At 42.4% G+C, this 19,253-nt stretch overlaps 1 protein-coding gene across 5 annotated transcripts in view; it reads right to left on the bottom strand.

Annotated features, from left to right (window-relative positions):
* Positions 1 to 2,081: 2,081 nt before the first annotated feature.
* LOC110528895 (guanine nucleotide-binding protein subunit alpha-11) overlaps positions 2,082 to 19,253 on the bottom strand; it is a 50,663-nt gene continuing 33,491 nt past the window's right edge. For 3 of the 5 annotated variants that reach the window (XM_090240271.1, XM_036982766.2, XM_036982765.2), the window contains 3 exons: positions 18,389 to 18,518; positions 17,915 to 18,068; positions 12,620 to 17,809 (listed from right to left, as the gene is read on the bottom strand). In XM_090240271.1, the coding sequence (XP_090096397.1) occupies positions 17,619 to 17,809; positions 17,915 to 18,068; positions 18,389 to 18,518 (475 nt within the window). In that variant the 3' untranslated portion in view covers positions 12,620 to 17,618. Of the gene's footprint in view, positions 4,904 to 6,573; positions 6,748 to 6,834; positions 6,910 to 7,036; positions 7,100 to 7,620; positions 7,666 to 9,360; positions 9,425 to 9,578; positions 9,677 to 11,348; positions 12,153 to 12,619; positions 17,810 to 17,914; positions 18,069 to 18,388; positions 18,519 to 19,253 lie in introns of those variants that run through there. The other 2 variants (XM_090240270.1, XM_036982767.2) reach the window with 2 other exon arrangements.

Here is a 19,253-nt window from a genome sequence, read left to right as displayed (position 1 = left end):
GACATAACATTTTGCATTCAGGCCAAATAGTTACATTTATGTCTCATCACACCACAGAATCGTTTGGCTTATGATGGGTCTTTCACGTGCCTTTCTGTAAACTCGTGCATTTTTCTCAGGAGTGGCTTCCATCTGGCCACTCTCCCATGAAGCCCAGATGTGTGAAGTGCTGCAGAGACGGTTGTCCTTCTGGCAGGTTCTCCCATCTCAGCCAAGGGACTCTGTAGTTCTGTTAGAGTGGTCATTGGGACAGCCAGCTCTAAGCAGAGTCTGGGTAGTTCCATATTTTTTCAATTTCCACTCTGACATGCGCTGTCACATGTGGGACCTTATATAGACAGGTGTGTTTCTTTCTAACTCATGCCCCAAAAAATGAATGGCCACAGGTGGACTAAGTTGTAGCAACATCGCAAGGATGCGCGAAGGAAATTGGATGCACCTGAGGGGTGTGAATACTTACGTAAATTAGATATGTATTTTATTACATTTGGGAAAAGTTCAAAAAATGTTTTCCCTTTGTCGTTATGAGGTACTGTTGGTAGATGGGTGAGAGAAAAAAAATATATTTTGATTTCAGACTGAAACAATATGGAATAAGCCAAGGGGTATGAATAGTTTCTGAAGGCACTATAATTGACTCCACAACCAAAAACACAGTGCCTTGCAAAAGTATTCTCACCCCATGGATTGTTTTTGACATTGTGTTACAAAGTGGGATTAAGATGTCATTTGTTGTCAGTCTACATAAGACTAATGTCAAAGTGGATAAATTATTAACTGAAATATAGTACTTTCATAAGTATTCAGCCCCTTTGTTTAGGTAAGCCTAAATTAGTTCAGGAGTCAAATTTGGCTTAACAAATCACTTGTTACATGGACTCGGTGTTAAATAAGGGGTTGTCGTGATTTTTGAATGACTAACCCTTCCTCTGTAAGGTCCTGCAGTGAAGTTTTGAATTTCAAGCAAAGTTTAAACTACAAAGACCAGAGAGCTTTGAAAGCCTCCTCAAGAAGGGCAGTGGTTGATAGATGGGTAACAATAACAAATCAGACATTGAATCTCTCTTTAAGCATGGTCAAGTTAATAATGATGGTGTATGTAACCACCCAGACACAAAGATGCAGGACAGGAATGAAACTGCTCAGGGATGTTACCATGAGGCCATTGGTGATTTTAAAACCGCTTCAATGGCTGTGCTGGGAGAAAAACATTGAGTGAAAAAAACACAAACATACAGAATAAAAATGCATGCATCTTGAATGCAACAAGGCACTAATGTAATACAAAGAAACACAGCAAAGGCCTAAATGTAAAGCCAGCACAACACTGAGTAACCGCCTCCTTACTTTCAAGCATGGTGGTGGCTGCATCATGGTATCGGTATGGTTGTCATCGGAAAATACCGGGCAGTTTTTCAATATAAAAAGAAACGGGATGGAGCTAAGCACAGGCAAAATCCTAGAGGAAAACCTGCTTCACACCGGAGAATGGGAGAAAAATTCAGCAGGACAATAACCTACCACAAATGGCCGAATCCTCACTGGAGTTGCTTACCAAAAAGACAAATGTTCCTGAGTGGCCGAGTTGGTTGACTTAAATCACCTTGATTGAATCACTGTCATAGTCATGATCCCCAACATCTTGACCGAGCATGCAGAATTTTAAAGATAATATTAGGCAAATATTGCACAAGTCAGGTGAGTAAAGCTCTTAGACTCACAGCTGTAATCACTGCCAAAGGTGCTGTAACATGTATTGACTCAGGGAGCTGAATACTTATGTAATAACTATGTCACTACATTATGAATCTTCAAAAAAATTATCTTCCACTTTGACCAAGTATTGTGTAGATTGTTGACAAAAAAAATGACAAATCAATTTTAACAATTACATGTAAAGAAATCCATGGGGTCAATACTTCTGTAAAATTAATTTAAGCTTTCTTAATAAACCAGAAAAATCTGAAATTATTTCTGGTTGTTCATCAAAGTTACCTGGCTAACTCATCGATACTGCTTCGGAGTATAGCCACAGGCAAGCAAATACAGACACACAAATACAAAAACCACTAGAAACAGTCTCTCCGTTGAGTCATTTATTTGTAAGGCACCATAGACATTTCCTTACTGCCGAGCGCTTTCAGTCATGTTGTGTAGTCAATGTTTCGGTTTGGTTGGTTTACATTAGATGTGACTTTTCCCTGCCACGTCGTTTAAATGAAGCTATAAGTATTGGTTTTTCATAACACAAATGACATACATTATCGCCAAGTACACACCTATGAAGTTTCACATACAATGACAAAAATGAAGAGTTTTAAAAATTACATTTACAAAGCTCAACAAGGAGGCGACATTTCCTCAGCATTGTCAAGGGGGCAGGAAAGGAGGGGGGGGGGGTATTGGGTAGTACCTCTTTCCATAGCACATCACATAATACACACGCTGCACTGACACGGCGTCTTCCATCACACGCATACACACCAAAAGCAGCTTTGAAACATACAAAAATGCTTTAAAAAGTATATATGTATATTGATATATAAATGGGCCCTTCACAACAGAAACACAAACCATTCATGTCCGGGTTTCTCTCTACATTCAATCAAACCTGCCATAGCAAAGTTTACAGTGTCTTGGTTTACAAACTACAGCCCAAAAACGCTCTTCTCATTCTGAACATTTAGACATCTACCTGCGAGGGGAGTCTACCTGGCAGCAGTAGTAGGTTTTTTAGGGTCCTGTGATTTTAATTAACCCATTGGGGGGGATAAAGTCTGTGTAAATACTGTAATGGGGGTTTGATTGAATACAGCCCTGGGTCTGGTTTGGCTTTGCTGCCACCTACTGTCCTGGAGAAGAACTAAACCTTATCGCCTCGAATTAGAAAGACAGTTATGCATCTGCGGGTAGGTTATAGGTTAGTGCGCTACAGCTGTGTGCTAGCTCCGAGTGCTATGCTAACCAACAGAACGACATATGCAAATGTATTCCTCTCCCTTTCCACCAATAGAATCTGATCTGAATGAGAACACGATTGATGTGAAGATTTGTTCCCGTTAAAATGTAGGCCCCGTCCAGAATCAACCCTTACCCCTTGGACAGTTCCTCTGTCTAGGGGGAAGTGCCTATGGGCTAGGTGTTGATTTGGGACTGGACCATAGACTTGGTCAGTTAAGAGAGTGGACAGACAGGGGCGGGAGGAAGAACAGGAAAAGGTGGTTCATAAGAATAAAACGTAAGTTTGCGCACACACACACACCCTAGCTCCTGACTTTTACACTTGACTGTCTTATTCAAGTGGCCCTTTCAGAACACTGTCTGTGAGATCAGTGAGCAGAGTTAGCAGTAACTCTGCAGCCAATCAGCAGAGACCTACAGGAGGAAGTCGTCCCTAGACACTGATCAAAAGGTCAGTAATGTTTTGATTGTTTAAATCTGAGCTTAAGGGCAACTTCTACTAGGAGAAGAGGAACAGAGGTCAGGGGTTAAAGGGTTAGAGCTGAGATGGGACCAAGTCACAATTTTGTAAGTCTCAAGTTTAAGCTTTGAGTCAAGTCCCAAGAAATAACGGGCAAGTCCCAAGTCAAGTCCCACAGCTCAGGTCAAGTCACAAGTCCCTAATTTTGGGTTTCGGGTCCTCAAGTCAAAGGCTAAGTGTTTTTTTTTTTGCCAATTTCATTGCAATGATTTTGGACCAACGTGTTTTACAAACTGACTAACAGCAGTTTCCTCTACAGACACAACAATTGCAATTGGACAATACAACTCACAAGGCTTGCTTTACGCAGGTTTGCATCGTGTAGGCCTCTGCAACTTTAATTCAAAAGTAACTCACACAGTCCATGTAAATCAGTAGTGTTTGATTCATTTCAGTTAATAGTTCTGGATTGAAAAGGTCAAGGCAGCCTAGCCAGTCCAAGTTTGAATTCAACTTACACCAAATTTAATCACAGTCACATTTTCTCCTAACACAAATAAATGGTCTATAAAATAGGCTACATAACATTACCACCTGGTTGTTGTCAGTAGCCTAGTTGATCAGACTGAGAAGTCATCTCGTTTTCCTCCCATACAGTTTAGGTGTAGGCTGCTGTAACATTTCTGTTAAGAGTTCTTGCTTTTGTTTGTTGGGAGTGACGTGTTATCACGTTTGCTAAATAAATACCGCAGGACAGTGAAGAGTGGCGCGCTTTGTGCCCGGCCTGCGAGAGTTGTGATTTACGTGAACATGATCGGTGAAGACAGAACAAAAGTCAAAAAACCTGCAGCACTCCGATATGAAGGACAGAGAGGCCTACCTTGTGAGCAAGATGACAAACCGAGTCTCGACTCACATAGCTTGTCCAAGTAAAGTCACCAGTCATAAATGCTCAAGTCAATGTCGATTGGCAAGTGGTTGTTTCTTTTTGCCAAGTCAAGTATCAAGTCATGAAATGTCCAAGTCACGTGACTCGAGTCCACATCTCTGGGTTAGAGGTCAGGGTAGTATCTGTTGGCAATGGGTTGTCAGCGGCAATAGTGAACAGAGGAGAGGAAAGGAAAAGAGGAAGGAGTCAGACAGAGGAGACCTGTCCAACAGGCTTGGTGACGAACTGATTTGATGATAATAGAAGATGAAAAAGAAGGATAAGGAAGCGATGGAGTGGAGGCCCAGAGAGTAACTGAGATGAACCACGGGGTGACACCTACTGTATGTACACTCAACTCACCACCCCCCTCCCCTTAGCCCTCCCACAGTAGATCCACGCCCGGTTGTCCATCAGTCCAACTTGTCTCACCCCTCTCTCCACTCCTTCCCATTCACGCTCCACCATCAGTCGGACTTGTCTCCGTCCTCTTCCCTCTGTTCTCTCTCTGCTGCATCTCTGGCCTTGTCTTCTTTAGCCAGCTGGGCCTGAGCCTGGTGGGGAGGAGACCAGAGAACAAAACACAAGGAGTAGAAGAGAGCCGTGAACTATCATTTGTGTGTGTTACCTGCTAAGGGTGTGTGTGTAATTGTTACCTGTAGGGGGGGGGGGGGGGGGGGGGGGGGTGTTGAATGTCAGGGTCAGGGCTCTACGCTGGCATTTTATACAAGGAAAACATGTGCGCCTAAATAGAAAAATGTACACACAAATGCAGGCGCACATTGAAAAGTAGTCTGAGGTAGTGTTTTAATTGTCTCTAGGGCTGGCACAATGATCTGTTAACAGTGTCTGTTTCACAATTTTTCAACATCTCCAGCACTACATGTGAAAACAGTGAATCTCTATGTTTTGTAGTTAAAAAGACAGGAAGATAAGTGTTTCCAATGACATCAACCAATTCTTAGACAATTTAGTATGGAATGCCTACTCCTAATTGGTTAAAATTACAAGTAGGCATTCCATACTAAATTGTCTAAGAATTGGTTAATGATGTCATTGGAAACACTTATCTTCCTCTGTCTTTTTGACTACAAATCATAGAAAAGTGCTGAATATGAAGTAAAGATTTTTATGACATTTCCCTTTAAGTGAGGATTCCCCACCACAAAGCTAGAATGCTGGCTTGCGACTATTGGTTCGGCCTTACAATACTTGCAAAACATAAGCTTTCATTCACATTCAAACTCTAACCAGAAGAAAGCTTTTTCCTCATTGTTGGATGTTCTTGTATGCTTCCCGCTGGCAGTGGCACTGGCTAGCAGAGCAACGTTGGCGCCAAGGTCACTATTAGTGCTAGTGAAAGCTTTGTCTTCTTGTGTTGCTGGTGACTCGACGACCATGGACTCAGCCACATCAGTATCACTGGCAAAAACATCGGCCTCCTGTTGTTGATCTTGTCGCTTAAAGCTGCAATATGCAACTTTTTGTCTGGCCCACCAAATTAACATAGAAAAGTGGAGTTATAGATCTGAAATTCTCATTGAAAGCAAGTCTAAGAAGAGGTATTTACGTTCTATGTCCACTATTTCTATGCTTCTCGTTCTGAAGTTTATTTTTTGCGTCTTTTACGTTCAGTTTTGTACACCAGCTTCAAAACAGTGAAAATACAATATGTTTGGTTATGTAAAATATATTATTTCACAGCGGTTTAGATGGTATAATGGTTCTCTACACTACCTGCTTGTTTTGTCACAAACTGAAATGAGGAGAACGGTTAACATTTTTGCAACCAAGCGGAGCGATTTCCTCATGGTACACCTTTAAAATAAAATGTGATCCTCTTCATCCTTCTCCTGACAGAAGCGAATGCAGATCCTCTCAAGGTAGCTAGCTATTCAAAGGCTTGCGTTTCCAGCCTACTGAGGTAGTTCCCGCCTCGGACAACATTAGGCTACGATTGGCTCGTTGAGCTGCGTGTTGCATTATGGTATTCGTAGTTCTTCGTGCGATTACCAACCATAAAAAAAGCAGAAATACTACAACCCCGGCAGTATTGGTTCTGGGGGTACAAGGGGGTATCCCCACTTGGATATTTCACTTTTGCCATTAGCGCACATTTATTTTTAGTCACATATGCAAGTGAAATGGTCACACTGTAGAGCCCTGGAGGTGTGTGTTGCCCGTGTGAGGTGTGTGCGTCGCCCGGGTCAGGCGTGTGTGTTACCTGTGCATGTGCTGCCTGTGAGTGAGAGTGCGAGGCCAGGATGGAGGACAGGGACATCAGTCCGGCGCTGGAGGTTGGAGGGAGGCTGGGAGCAGACAGGCCCATGGGGAGAGGGGCCATCGTGGGGAGGCCCAAGCCCTGGAGCTGAGACAACTGGTGCACCTGGAGCTGCTGCTAAACGCACAGACAGATACACATGGTTATATACACACATATTCATACACGAGTCTCTCTCTCACACACACACACACACCAGCCTACCCGTATGATAGAGTTCATCTCAGGAGGAGTGACCTGCTTGGCTCTCTCTATGGCCCCTAGGACCTGCTGCTGATGCTGCAACACACACATCCAAACACATTTAGCTATTGTACAGAATTAAATAGATTGACATTGTACAGCACGTTGATATGAGATTATGTTATCCTAAGGAAAAGTATGTGTAGAGAGGAGAGTGTAATACCTCTTGAGATAGGTAGGGGAGCACCTGAGCACAGATCCCGTTTAGTCTCTTCACGATCTCAGCCTGGGGAGAAGAGACAGACAGACAGTCAGAATCATAGAGTTAAAGGTTTCTAGTGCCCAAAGCCCGTTTTAGCATGGGCAGCACCATTGAGGTCAGTCACCATTTTGAAGTAGTTAACTGAGTGGTACTTCCTATGGGTTAAGGAAGGATCACATAATTCCATCCAGATCATCAGTAGGGATCAGCCAATGATTTATACTCGTGAGGAAACATTCCTCAACTGCAGATGGCAGTAAATCGCCGACCTTGGCTGTATACCGGTTGAAAGAAAAACACTTTAGGTGGCCGTGTGCACCCTTTCAGTTTGTTAACCAACTCAGGAGTAGTAGAAGAATGTACTACTTCAAAATGGAGATGGCCTCAATGTGTCAATGCTCTCACAGATGCCATAATGGGAAAGATGCAATGTTGCGTCCTCTAAAGACCTCTATGGTCCGAATACAACACTGGCTTTACCATACAACACAGTACCAGAGAGAGAAGAGGGGGAAAGAGAGAGAGCAAGAGAGAAAATAAGCTACCTGTTTGTGCATTTCAATGTTCAGTCCATAAGACATCTCGTAGTACTGCAAAAAGAAGATTTGGGAGTTTGTGACGGAACACTAACATACTGCAGAATTCCAATCCCTAGCCCCCAATACACTTGTGTACAGTACCAGTCAAAAGTTTGGACACACCTACTCATTCAAGGGGTTCTTTATTTTTACAATTCTCTACATTGTAGAATAGTGAAGACAAACTATGAAATAACCCACATGGAATCATGTAGTACCCCCCCCAAAAAAGTGTTAAATCAAAATATATTGTATATTTTAGATTCTTCAAAGTAGCCACTCTTTGCCTTGACAGATTTGCACACCTGACATTTTCTCAACCAGCTTCATGAGGAATGCTTTTCCAACAATCTTGAAGGAGTTCCTACATATGCTGAGCACATGTTGGATGCTTTTCCTTAACTCTGCGGTCCAACTCATCCCAAACCATCTTAATTGGGTTGAGGTCGGGTGATAGTGGAGGCCAGGTCATGTAGCACTTCATCACTCTCCTTATTGGTCAAATAGTTCTTACACGGCCTATTGGTGTGTTGAGCCATTGTCCTGTTGAAAAACAAATGATAGTCTCACTAAGCACAAACCAGATGGGATGGCGTATCGCTGCAGAATGCTGTGGTAGCCATGCTGGTTAAGTGTGCATTGAATTGTAAATAAATCACACAGTGTCACCAGCAAAGCACCCCCATACCATCACAACACCTCCTCCATGCTTCACTGTGGGAACCACACAGGCGGAGATCATCTGTTTACCTACTCTGCGTCTCACAAAAACAAGGCGGTTGGAACCAAAAATCGCCAGTCAGACCAAAGGACAGATTTCCACCTGTCTAATGTCCATTGCTCGTGTTTCTTAGCCCAAGCAAGTCTCTTCTTGTTGGTGTCCTTTTGTAGTGGTTTCTTTGCAGAAATTCAACCATGAAGGCCTGATTCCCACAGTCTCCTCTGAACAGTTGAGTTGGAGATGTGTCTGTTACTTGAACCCTGTGAAGCACTTATTTGGGCTGCAATCTGAGATGCAGTTAACTCTAATGAACTTATCCTCTGCAGCAGAGGTAACTCTGGGTCTTCCTTTCCTGTGGCGGTCCTCATGAGAGCCAGTTTCATCATAGCGCTTGATGGTTTTTGCGACAGCACTTGAAGAAACTTTCAGAGTCCTTGAAATTTTCCGCATTGACTAACCTTCATGTCTTAAAGTAATGGACTGTCGTTTCACTGTGCTTATTTGAGCTATTATTGCCATAACATGGACTTGATCTTTTACCAAATAGGGCCATCTTCTGTATACCACCCCCACCTTGTCACAACACAACTGATTGGCTCAAACGCATTAAGGAAAGAAATTCCATAAAAATGTACATTTAACAAGGTACACATGTTAATTGAAATGCATTCCAGGTGACTACCAAGAGTGTGCAAAGCTGTCAAGGCAAAGGGTGGCTACTTTGAAGAACCTCAAATGTAAAATATATTTTGATTTGTTTAACACGTTTTTTGGTTAATATGATTCCATATGTGTTCTTTCATAGTTTTGATGTCTTCCCTATTATTCTACAATGTAGAAAATAGTAAAAATAAAAGAAAAACCGTGGAATGAGTAGATGTGTCCAAACCTTTGACTGGTACTGTATATCTGAGAGAATTGTAGTAATGGCCAACGTGTATCCTAGGTAGGCAAAAAGTAAAAGAAGAGGTGATGATGTCACTCACCATGATGTAATGACGCTGCATCTCTGACTTCTCACTAGCTAGCTTGTCACACTCCATCTTCAAGCTGATTGGATATATGACAACATTTGGTTACGGACATGTCTGTGTATATGAGTGAGTGCATGTTGGAATCTGAGTGCATGCAGTGTGCGTGACTTGAGTGTTTGTGGGTGGGTATTTTGAGTGTGTGACTGAGCACGTGTTTGTTTAAGTGTTACCTATGGTATTGTGCTTGTAGGAACTGAAATTCGTCCTTAATGCGGTCGCAGGAGTCGGAGGTGGTGAACTTGAGAGGCTGGGAGGACTGGGAGGAAGCCTGGGGGACAACACAATAACAAACATACAACAGTCAGAATCCCCAAGACAACAACAAACAGTTAGACAATCAACAAGATAACAACAATCAGTGAGAAGCTGCGTTTCCATCCCCTACCCTTCTCACTGACATGTGCATTTCTTCACTCCCCCTGTATGTGGGACTGTTGGGTGTGTGATAGAAAGGGGACAGGCACGGTTTGGGACTGTGTGTATGTGTGTGAGACACATGGGGGTGATATTGAATGTTCAGTAACAAAGGGATTGACCTCTGAGATTAACCTTACAGCAGGGGGTTTTCTGGGCTTTTACTGGGGGGGGGGGGGGGTATTAGCGCAGACTGAGAGGATGTGTGTGTCTGTGAGTATGGTCAGGGTTAGATGAGTTTCCAGAGGTGACCAACTGACAAGAATGACCCCAGGCTGAGTCAGAGCCATAATCCAGTGTTAAGATTCTCACCAAGGCCTTACTACTTCAGACTGGTAGAAGGATGCCACCACCCAGATTACAGCAGGGCTCTAACAACTACCATCCTGTAGACTTACTGACTGTGAATGCTTTTGCTCCAGCCCCTACACAAACACACTTGGCTTGGCTAAGCAAGGTCCTGATGAGGTGATTAGTAGGGCTAGAGCAAAAGCCTGCACACCCAGTAGCACACACACAAACAGCTCTCCAGGAGGGGCTGGTCATCCTTGGAATTGAAAGAGGACAGGTTTATGCAGGGACAAACCCTGATAGTGTGAACTGGGATCCCGGCCTAGGGGGTAGTAGGACGCTAAAGAGAAAGAAAAACACAGAAATAGGCTCTACCATAACAAACTGTGTACATTCATATTTCCCAACCAGTATCATCATTAGCGCACCAGTATTAAATTAAAAAACCTTTAGGTCTAAGTTATATAGCTACAACATCCTGTATAGCTCAGTTGGTAAGAGCATGGTGCTTGCATCGCCGGGGTTGTAGGCTCGATTCCCTGGGCCACGATTAAGTCGCTTTGAAATAAAGAGTCTGCTAAATGGCATATTTTATTGTATATTACATCCACTTCAGTTGTGATGGCATAGTGGCTGGCAGTCCTTGGGACTTCAATGTAATCAAGGATCCAAATTAAAAGACACCTTGATTGAGGATTCAATTGATAGTAAACTTTTAATTATGATTGTACGAATTGACTTAATTCCACATGCCCTTACGTGTTAGGTTTGACTAAAAGACTGTCAAGAAAAAAAAAGTTATCGAATTTGTCTCCGCAATCTAGTTAGCTACGTTTTATTAGCACATGTCACTTTACCTAGATAGCTGAGAAATCCATGTTCAAATATTTCACATTACGTTACTAATGAGTGGCAAACGTTTAGTGTAATATTATAGACTGGCTAAAAGGTAAACATCAATTTCCAAAGCTTAATGAAAACCGCTGTAGTTAGTGATCTTGGTTAGCTAACGTTAGCTAGCTAAGTGGGAGCTAGCCTGGAATGTAAACAAATGCCGGGGGCGCGTGACAGACAAGCGATTGAATCCATCATCAACAACACAAATGAAAACATACCACGGCCATCGTAGATATCCCCCTTTATTCTTACACGGATAAAAGCTTAATTGCTTATGTAGCTAGAATAGCTGGAATTTAGCTATCATCTAGCTAGTTATGCTAACGTTAGCTACTTACCGAGTGTCTTGATTGTGGAAACATCATGTCAATGGATTTATCGGTGTTCCTCAGCAACCAGGATAAAAATATCTAGACCCCGTTTTTGGACAACTATAGCGTCTTCCCTTGTTTTTTTTTTAGACAGCTACGTTAACGTTAGCTGGCTAGCTATTTATCTTAACGTTATCTAGGACACCAGTTACCCGGTCTCACGTCGTGGTTGTTTTTTTCTCCAACGTTGTTGGCTAGCTAGCGTTGGTTTTGATTTGGTCCCTTGTCAAAAAAAATACAAATGGCACCAAAAGAGGCTGAACACCAAGACGTGCAACGTTAAGATAATATGGCACCGATTGAAGAATCTTAAAATAAACCTGGGCTAGGTAGATGTTGACTAAGTCACAGCAATATCCTTTCTTGTTAGCTAAATAACTAACGTTAGCTAGCAAATCTTAGCAGAGAAGCGAGCCAACGTAAGTTTAGGTAGCAGATTTGTATATTGTCCAATTCCTCGTAGATATAGCTGTCAAGTGGGGCAATCGTGTCGAAAATCTGTTCTTGAAAAGCGTCTTCAATTCCACAATGTGTTAGCTAGCTACCATTAGCTGGCTAGCTAATGTCCACACACAAGCCTTCACTACTAGCTGAAACCACCCCTTGCGCTACAAAATGTACGAGTCATCGATGAGCGGGCGTTGCATGTGATGAGAGAATGAGGTGGCGCTCCGAAGGCCCATTTTAGATGTCAAATGTATAAAATTACAGTTTGCGGAAGTGTTGCTGCTGCCGCGTGCCCCCGGTGGAAGGTGTGCAGAACGCAAGTGTGAGATGTGGTGGTTCCCTAACACTCATAACAATAGCCTTCTCATTTAATGTATAATAACCCCAATCCCATAACTTCGTAATCATGATCCTCATAATGTAGACGAAATATGTCCATCACGGATTATTTCTATTCTGTGACACTCCCATCTATTTCACTAGCAGAAGTCACAGAATGACAACTGACAATTCTGAGAAATGACAGCATTTCAATAACACCAAGAGGATGGAAAACCTCTATATAGACCCAAAAGCCATATTGTATAGACCCTCTTTGATGGAACAATGGCCAGGTCCAGAAACAGCCCCTGTGGTTCCTAACCATAGGCACTTGAAGGCCTACTTATCAAATCCTATGAGAACTACACAAGTGCATAGTGGCTAGAAGAGAAGGGCTTGGGTCATTTCTAGACATGGCATATGCCAGACAAGTCATTAACCACACACACACACACACACACACAATCAGCAAGTATACGAACAAATTTATTTCAATTTAAAACAGATACCTTGTCATTATGTTCTCTCTTAGAAGGCGACGATGATCGTAATAAATCATGTTCATGTTTGAATGAGGATCAGGCAACAGTGGTTGAAACAAATGCATGAAAACACACATAAAAAAAAAAAGAAAAGAAATATGGCGAGAGTAATGCAAATCAATAATCCATAATAACCAACCGATCAATCAATAACCGATTCCACCCTTTCATCAAGGTCTCTGCATCAGCCAATACATTTTTCTGAGCCCTCACCTCCTCCCAACACTAAATACATGCAATTGTATAATTACACAATTTTAAAAAAAAAAGTGTACTTATAGTTTTTGTTAGGGGTGGCGTAGTCAAACATGCCAGGTGTTTAGGTCTCTGGTGTTCTTAAAAATGGGACCATCCAAGATGGCTGTCCCCTGATGATGATGTCAGCGTTGGCACTTAAGAGAGAGAGAGCCTGGCTCTAGAGAGAGTTGGGTTGGCACACAGTATAATACATCATTTACATTTGGTTTACATACAAAATAAAGAAAAACAAAAACAGCATTGTATATTTTATACACCAACTAAAACATTTAACCCTCAGGTTTCCTTAGATTAAAAAATAAATCAAGTGGTCCTAAATACAATAGTGTTCCGGTAATATTTTTTTATCTTACAAAAAAGATTGAAAGGAAAGAAGTCAAGCTAAGTTCTCAATATGCACCATGTCCATGTTAATCTGACCAGGTAAAACTCTGGGTCCTAGTTACAGCCTAGGAACAACTCTGGGCCCTAATGTGCAGACACTTCAGGAGAGCCAACCAATTAACCCACAGGAAGTGGTAAACAAGAGATTAGTAGTGTTTCCTATAAATATAACTGATTAATCACCAAGTCAGATGATTGTAGTTAGGGCTGTTTTCACCCTTCATTGTGGAGGCAGTACAGGAGCCCAAGTGCTTGTCTGTTTGGTATGCGAGTTGTATTCAACACATTGTTTGTGGGCAGGTCAACACCGAATGAAATACTGAATGTCATACTTGGATAATATCCTCGAATACTGGCTGCAGTGTGCAGGCTTTAGATCCAGTACAACACTAACACACTTGGTTCAACTAGTTGTGGTCTAAATTCAAGACCATGATTAGTTCTCAATCAGTTGACTGGGGTGTTAGGGCTGGTATGGAACAAAAGTCTGCACAGGTGTGCTAGAGCTGTGTGTTGCGCAGCTATGCTTTAACTTGGAATATAATTTTAACACCTGGTTTAACACCCCGCCTCTACTGCAGGAGTGTAATGACAATGTGCAAAATCTCCTCAACAGGCACAAAGCACACCCCCGGATGGTAAAACTAGCAGTAGGACAATAGAAGGAAAGTTCCCCTTAACACTGATCTAAGGTCAGTTTTGCACCCCCCCCCCCCCCCCCCCCCTTAAATGGTTAAAAGGCCCAATGCAGACATTTTGACCTCAAAATCAAGTAATTTCTGGGTAACAATTAAGTACCCTAATGTGATTGTTTTTACTCATAATGGTCACACAAAAAAAACTGCTTCTTAGCAAGAGTAATTTCTCAAGCATGAATTTTGCTAGGACTGTCTGGAAGTGGTGGTCTGAATGGCGAGGGGAAAACTGAAAACTAGCTGTTATTGGTAGAGGTTTGAAACGTAAAAAAAAAGTGGTTTATTAACTAATTTACCGCATGGTGATATCAAACAGACAAACCAAAACTCAAACCCACCAAAACAGGCAGAAATTTCAGGTGGTCTTTTCAAACAGCTCTTACACTAAAATAGCATTATCACCATTTTCACAGTATTATTCCAACCTTAGTGTGGAAATCTATACAAAACACAGGAAATTCACATTTGACTGCACTGGGCCTTTAAGGTTAGCATTGAGGGAGGGTAAGCTGATCCACGATCACGCATCAAACAGTGAAGTAGGGAACTTGGGGCTTGACAGATTCCCTCATTCGGAGCTGGAAGCTTGTGTGATCCACTGTTGATCCAGAGAAAGAGAAAGTAAAAAAATGAATGGTAGTGTTGGTCATGTATCCTACCACAGCTGCATTCACACACGGTCTTTGTTGAACAAAATTATCCCCACAAACACTCTTGAGTGAATGGCTTAGTTGACTGTGAACCTAAAACCAGGGGTGCACAACCCAGGGCTTCGAAGTCTGCATTCCTGCTGGCTTTCATTTCTCCCCGGCATTTACTTGATCAATGAATGTTACCAATCGTCTGGAGATTGCAAACACCTGATTTCACAGGTAGAAATCCGTTTTTGGTTAGAAGGCAACAGAAAAAAAAACAGCAAGACTGCAGCCCTTGAGGACAGAACGCAACCTTGTCCTCTACTGCCCATCGCTTTCTAAGATTTTTGAATTCACTCATTGAATTTCCAGTCACCTCATGAATTGAAAACCGAATTGAGCCCTGTCCTTTACTAGTTATCTCCCCCATCTGCCTGACTGTCTGATGCATGGCGATAGCCCTTAATGAGAATAATGAAGAAAAAGTTGCCTGTAGAAAGAGTTTCAAAAGTAGATCTGCAACGTCACTGGTTCTATCAAAGCAAGCCTCGGAACTTGAACTAAAACAACTCAAACCAACGACAACGCAAACTGTGTTTAAATTACAACGACAGAGCAAGCATAGACCGTACTGGTCTCCAATCACTGGTTATGAAAATTCACCTACGTTCATATGGTACATTTCCTATGTATGCAGTTACAGAGCTGTGCCTATTAGAAACCCAAGAGGAGAAATACAAGTTTTCATCAATGAAACGAAACAAAGTGACTTAATGTGAGAAGAAAACCATAGAATTTAACATGGATATAGATAGAATGGCAAAGTACATCTGGAATTGTCTTAAGAGAAAAAAGAAAGCAGAGATTTAGTACATACTATAGTAGACGTTTGTTTTGTTACAGCAGTTTAGACTCAAGTCTAGCCCCGACCGCATTTCAACATGATAGAAACAAAAGCAGTCAAATTATCAACACCTTCAAACCTGGTTCCATAAATTATTAGATAAATTAAAATAAAAAAAAATTAAAACTTTATTTAGTTACTCTTTTAATATCATGTATTTAGTCAACATATTGTGAATAACTAATCTGCTCTAGTGTTAGTAGGGAGAAGCTGCAGAAGAGAGCCAAGGATCTAGAATGTTCTGAAGGTTCTAGAATAGAAGGCTCCTGATGGTTTAGAACCTCCGTTCTGAGACCGTTCCTTTCCTCTCACTGCAGCCCTCTGTGTGTGTAGTCCTCTTATAATCAACTGATTATCAATAATAAAAAAAATCCAGAATCACAGTATAAATACTAGTAAATTCATAGGAAAACAAAAACAGTACACTATTGAAAAGGAAAAAAATGGGATTTTCTTCTATTTTTTTTGTTTTGTTGCCAAAGATGGTGTACTGTACCACAGAGTGTTTTTGTACAGGAGCGTTTCTGTGTACATGTATTTACAAACAGAAATATACACAAACAATAACTTTTTGACTTCAGAGTATGCTTGCCTGTCCATCTGGGAGACAGGATCTTACGTCTCCTGCTCCCACCAATCAACAACCACCTCTCATCAACAAACAAAAGTGTCTATACAGTAAAAAAAAAGAAGGTAAACAACATAAAGCTTCCTGTGTGTCTGGGATAATGGATGCCACCGTGTCATTTGTGGGGATGGATTGCCCAGAATCTCCAGAGCACATCTAATTGGGTCGCTGGGCGACTTAACACGTGATGTCATTCTTTCACAGACTGATGTACCGTACAGTGATGACATCATATCCATACATGACTCCCTCCCCCTCAGCGACTGTCCAATCAGAACATAGTAGCAAGTATCGGATGTTCGGTAATCTTAATGTGGCGTGTATCAAACAGAACGTGGTACTGCGGATGTCAAACAGAAGGTTCCGGTGTATCAGTCAGTAAACCAGTGAAGGAGGGAAGCGATGTGATCAAACCTAAACATGAACAACCACAACCGTCTGTAAAGGATAAAATTAGTCCGTTTCTGATTACCATCTTGTTTTTGTGATATTTTGGCTATTTTGCAAATTTTTTAAATACAAGATCTTGTTTTGTTAACCGCTTCTATAACTTTTCAAACGACTCCTTAGTCGTCGGATAGTAGTTGACATAGCAACAAGTTACTATTATTAAAAACTATTTGTAAAAAAGCTCAGCGATACACAGATTTAATCTATTTGCTTTTTCCTCTCCCTCTGGTGCTTTCAGTCTTAGTGTAATTTGTCTACATACGTAATTTCTTTATAACATATTTAATAATATTTTTTTGCGTTTGCGATGCTCACTTAGAGTATACATTCATCGATGCGAGGTGGAAACAGAATCCTTGGTCTGCCCCCTCACTTCTGTGTGACATCACTTCCTGCTCGCGTCCTGGTGGCTTCTTTCGGTTACCTCATCGTCTCCACCCCCCTCCCAGTCTATAGCCCCTCCCTTATAGAGTGCGGTTGGGTCACTCCTTCCACCAATCAGAGGATGTGATCTCAGGTCAGTTGACTGAGGGTTCAAGGGTTAAAGACCCACAGTTCACTGACCGCACTGGTCCTCTTCCTCTTCCTCTTCCTCACCTTCACACACACACACACACACACACACACACACACACACACACACACACACACACACACACACACACACACACACACACACACACACAATTGTCCCCTCCCGTAGTCATGGCATGTGTGTGGAGAAGAGGAGACTGACAAGCTGTTGAGAACGAGGGAGAGGACAGGCTTATGGAAAAAGGATAGAAAATAGGGAAGGAATGAGAGAGCGAATGGGAGGAGAGATATAGGAAGAGGGGGGTCTTAAATCGCTGGAGTGAAAAGCAGGAGGGGGAAAGATCAACTAGATTTGTAGGTGTGTGTAAGCTTCATAAGTGTGTGTGTGTAGGCTAAGCTGTGCAACTGGGAAGAGTGTGTGTTTGCGTGCAAGAGTCTCTCAGACCAGGTTGTATTCTTTGAGGTTGAGCTGCAGGATGGTGTCTTTGACGGCAGCAAAGACGAAGCGGATGTTCTCGGTGTCCGTGGCGCAGGTGAAGTGGGAGTAGATGATCTTGTCGCTATCCGGGTTCAGGTCCACAAACATCTTCAGGATAAACTCCCGGCCCGCCTGGGCATCTCGCTGGGGACCTGGGGCACACACACAGTCAATCCCGCATCACGGTAGTCAGAAACCATCAGACACACGGTATATCACTAAGGTAACTGTAGACACACACACACACACACACACACCATCAAACTCAGGGAAGTAGTCGACCAGGTGGGAGTATGAGATCTTCTCCTCCAGCAGATCCTTCTTGTTGAGGAACAGGATGACTGAGGAGTTCTGGAACCAGGGGTATGTGATGATGGTCCTGAACAACGCCTTACTCTCCTCCATACGGTTCTGACAGAGGGACAGAGGACAGTTAGTAAAGGTGTTTGATGTGTGTGTGCCGTGATGTGTGTGTGCCGTGATGTGTGCGGGCGAGTGTGTGGTATCTTTGACATGATAACCATAGATTTAGGATCAGATGACCTAATCCCAACTCCAAAAACGAACCATTAGGGGATAAAGGCATATCTGACCCTGGATCACTGGAAAGAGTCAAATTCTACCTAGTTCACCAATGTTCCACTATGGGAAACCGGGAAGACAAAAAGGCGAAACATCTCTCCCACCTTTCCCTAGTGTGTGTGTGTGTGTGTGTGTGTGTGTGTACACACCTCGTTGTCAGACTCCACCAGGACTTGGTCGTACTCGCTGAGGGCTACCAGGAACATGATGGAAGTGACGTTCTCAAAGCAGTGGATCCACTTCCTCCTCTCTGACCTTTGACCCCCTACATCCACCATCCTGGAGCATGGACGGAGCGAGGAGAGGTGCCAGGACACGGAGGACGAGAGAGAAGAGATGTTAAAGTGTTTGCTGTGTTTGTAGAACAACTAATAAGACTGTCTAAAAACTCTAAAATGACTTCCTGAATCCACCCATGCAGAAGGGTTGGTATCAATCAGTCCTCATTGATTTTCTATGTCTGTGATTTAACTCCACTTACAGTTAGTGTATGGATGGATTCAACAGCTACATGAAGACCTAGCCCAAAACCACACACATATACAGAGGGTGGTGGAAAATTTGAGATGGTTCAAAGTGAACTTGAGAAGTAGAATCCTAATGACCGCCATTTTGGCACCTAACGTTCCAAGACAATCCCATTCAACTGAGACTCTAAACGAGAACGTTTGGTGGCAACATGGAGGACAGTTTGTTCACTGTCTCATCTATGGCCCTGAGAGGTCCCAGTTAGGAAAGCCTACGGTGGAAAACACACGCAGATCATAAACTGACATACAGTACCAGTCAAAGGTTTGGACACACCTACTCATACCAGGGTTTTCTTTATTTTGACTATTTTATACATTGTAGAATAATAGTGAAGACATCAACACCATGAAATAACACATATGGAATCATGTGGTAACATAAAAAAGTGTTAAACAAATCAAAATATATTTTATATTTGAGATTCTTCAATGTAGCCTCCCTTTGCCTTGATGACAGCTTTGCACACTCTTGGCATTCTCTCAA

This window comes from Oncorhynchus mykiss, chromosome 7 (genome assembly GCF_057628025.1).
Source record: "Oncorhynchus mykiss isolate SJ-2025 chromosome 7, ASM5762802v1, whole genome shotgun sequence".
NCBI lineage: Eukaryota > Metazoa > Chordata > Actinopteri > Salmoniformes > Salmonidae > Oncorhynchus > Oncorhynchus mykiss.
The sequence above is the reverse complement of the archived record's forward strand: the minus strand, read 5'-3'. Positions and strand labels throughout refer to the sequence as shown.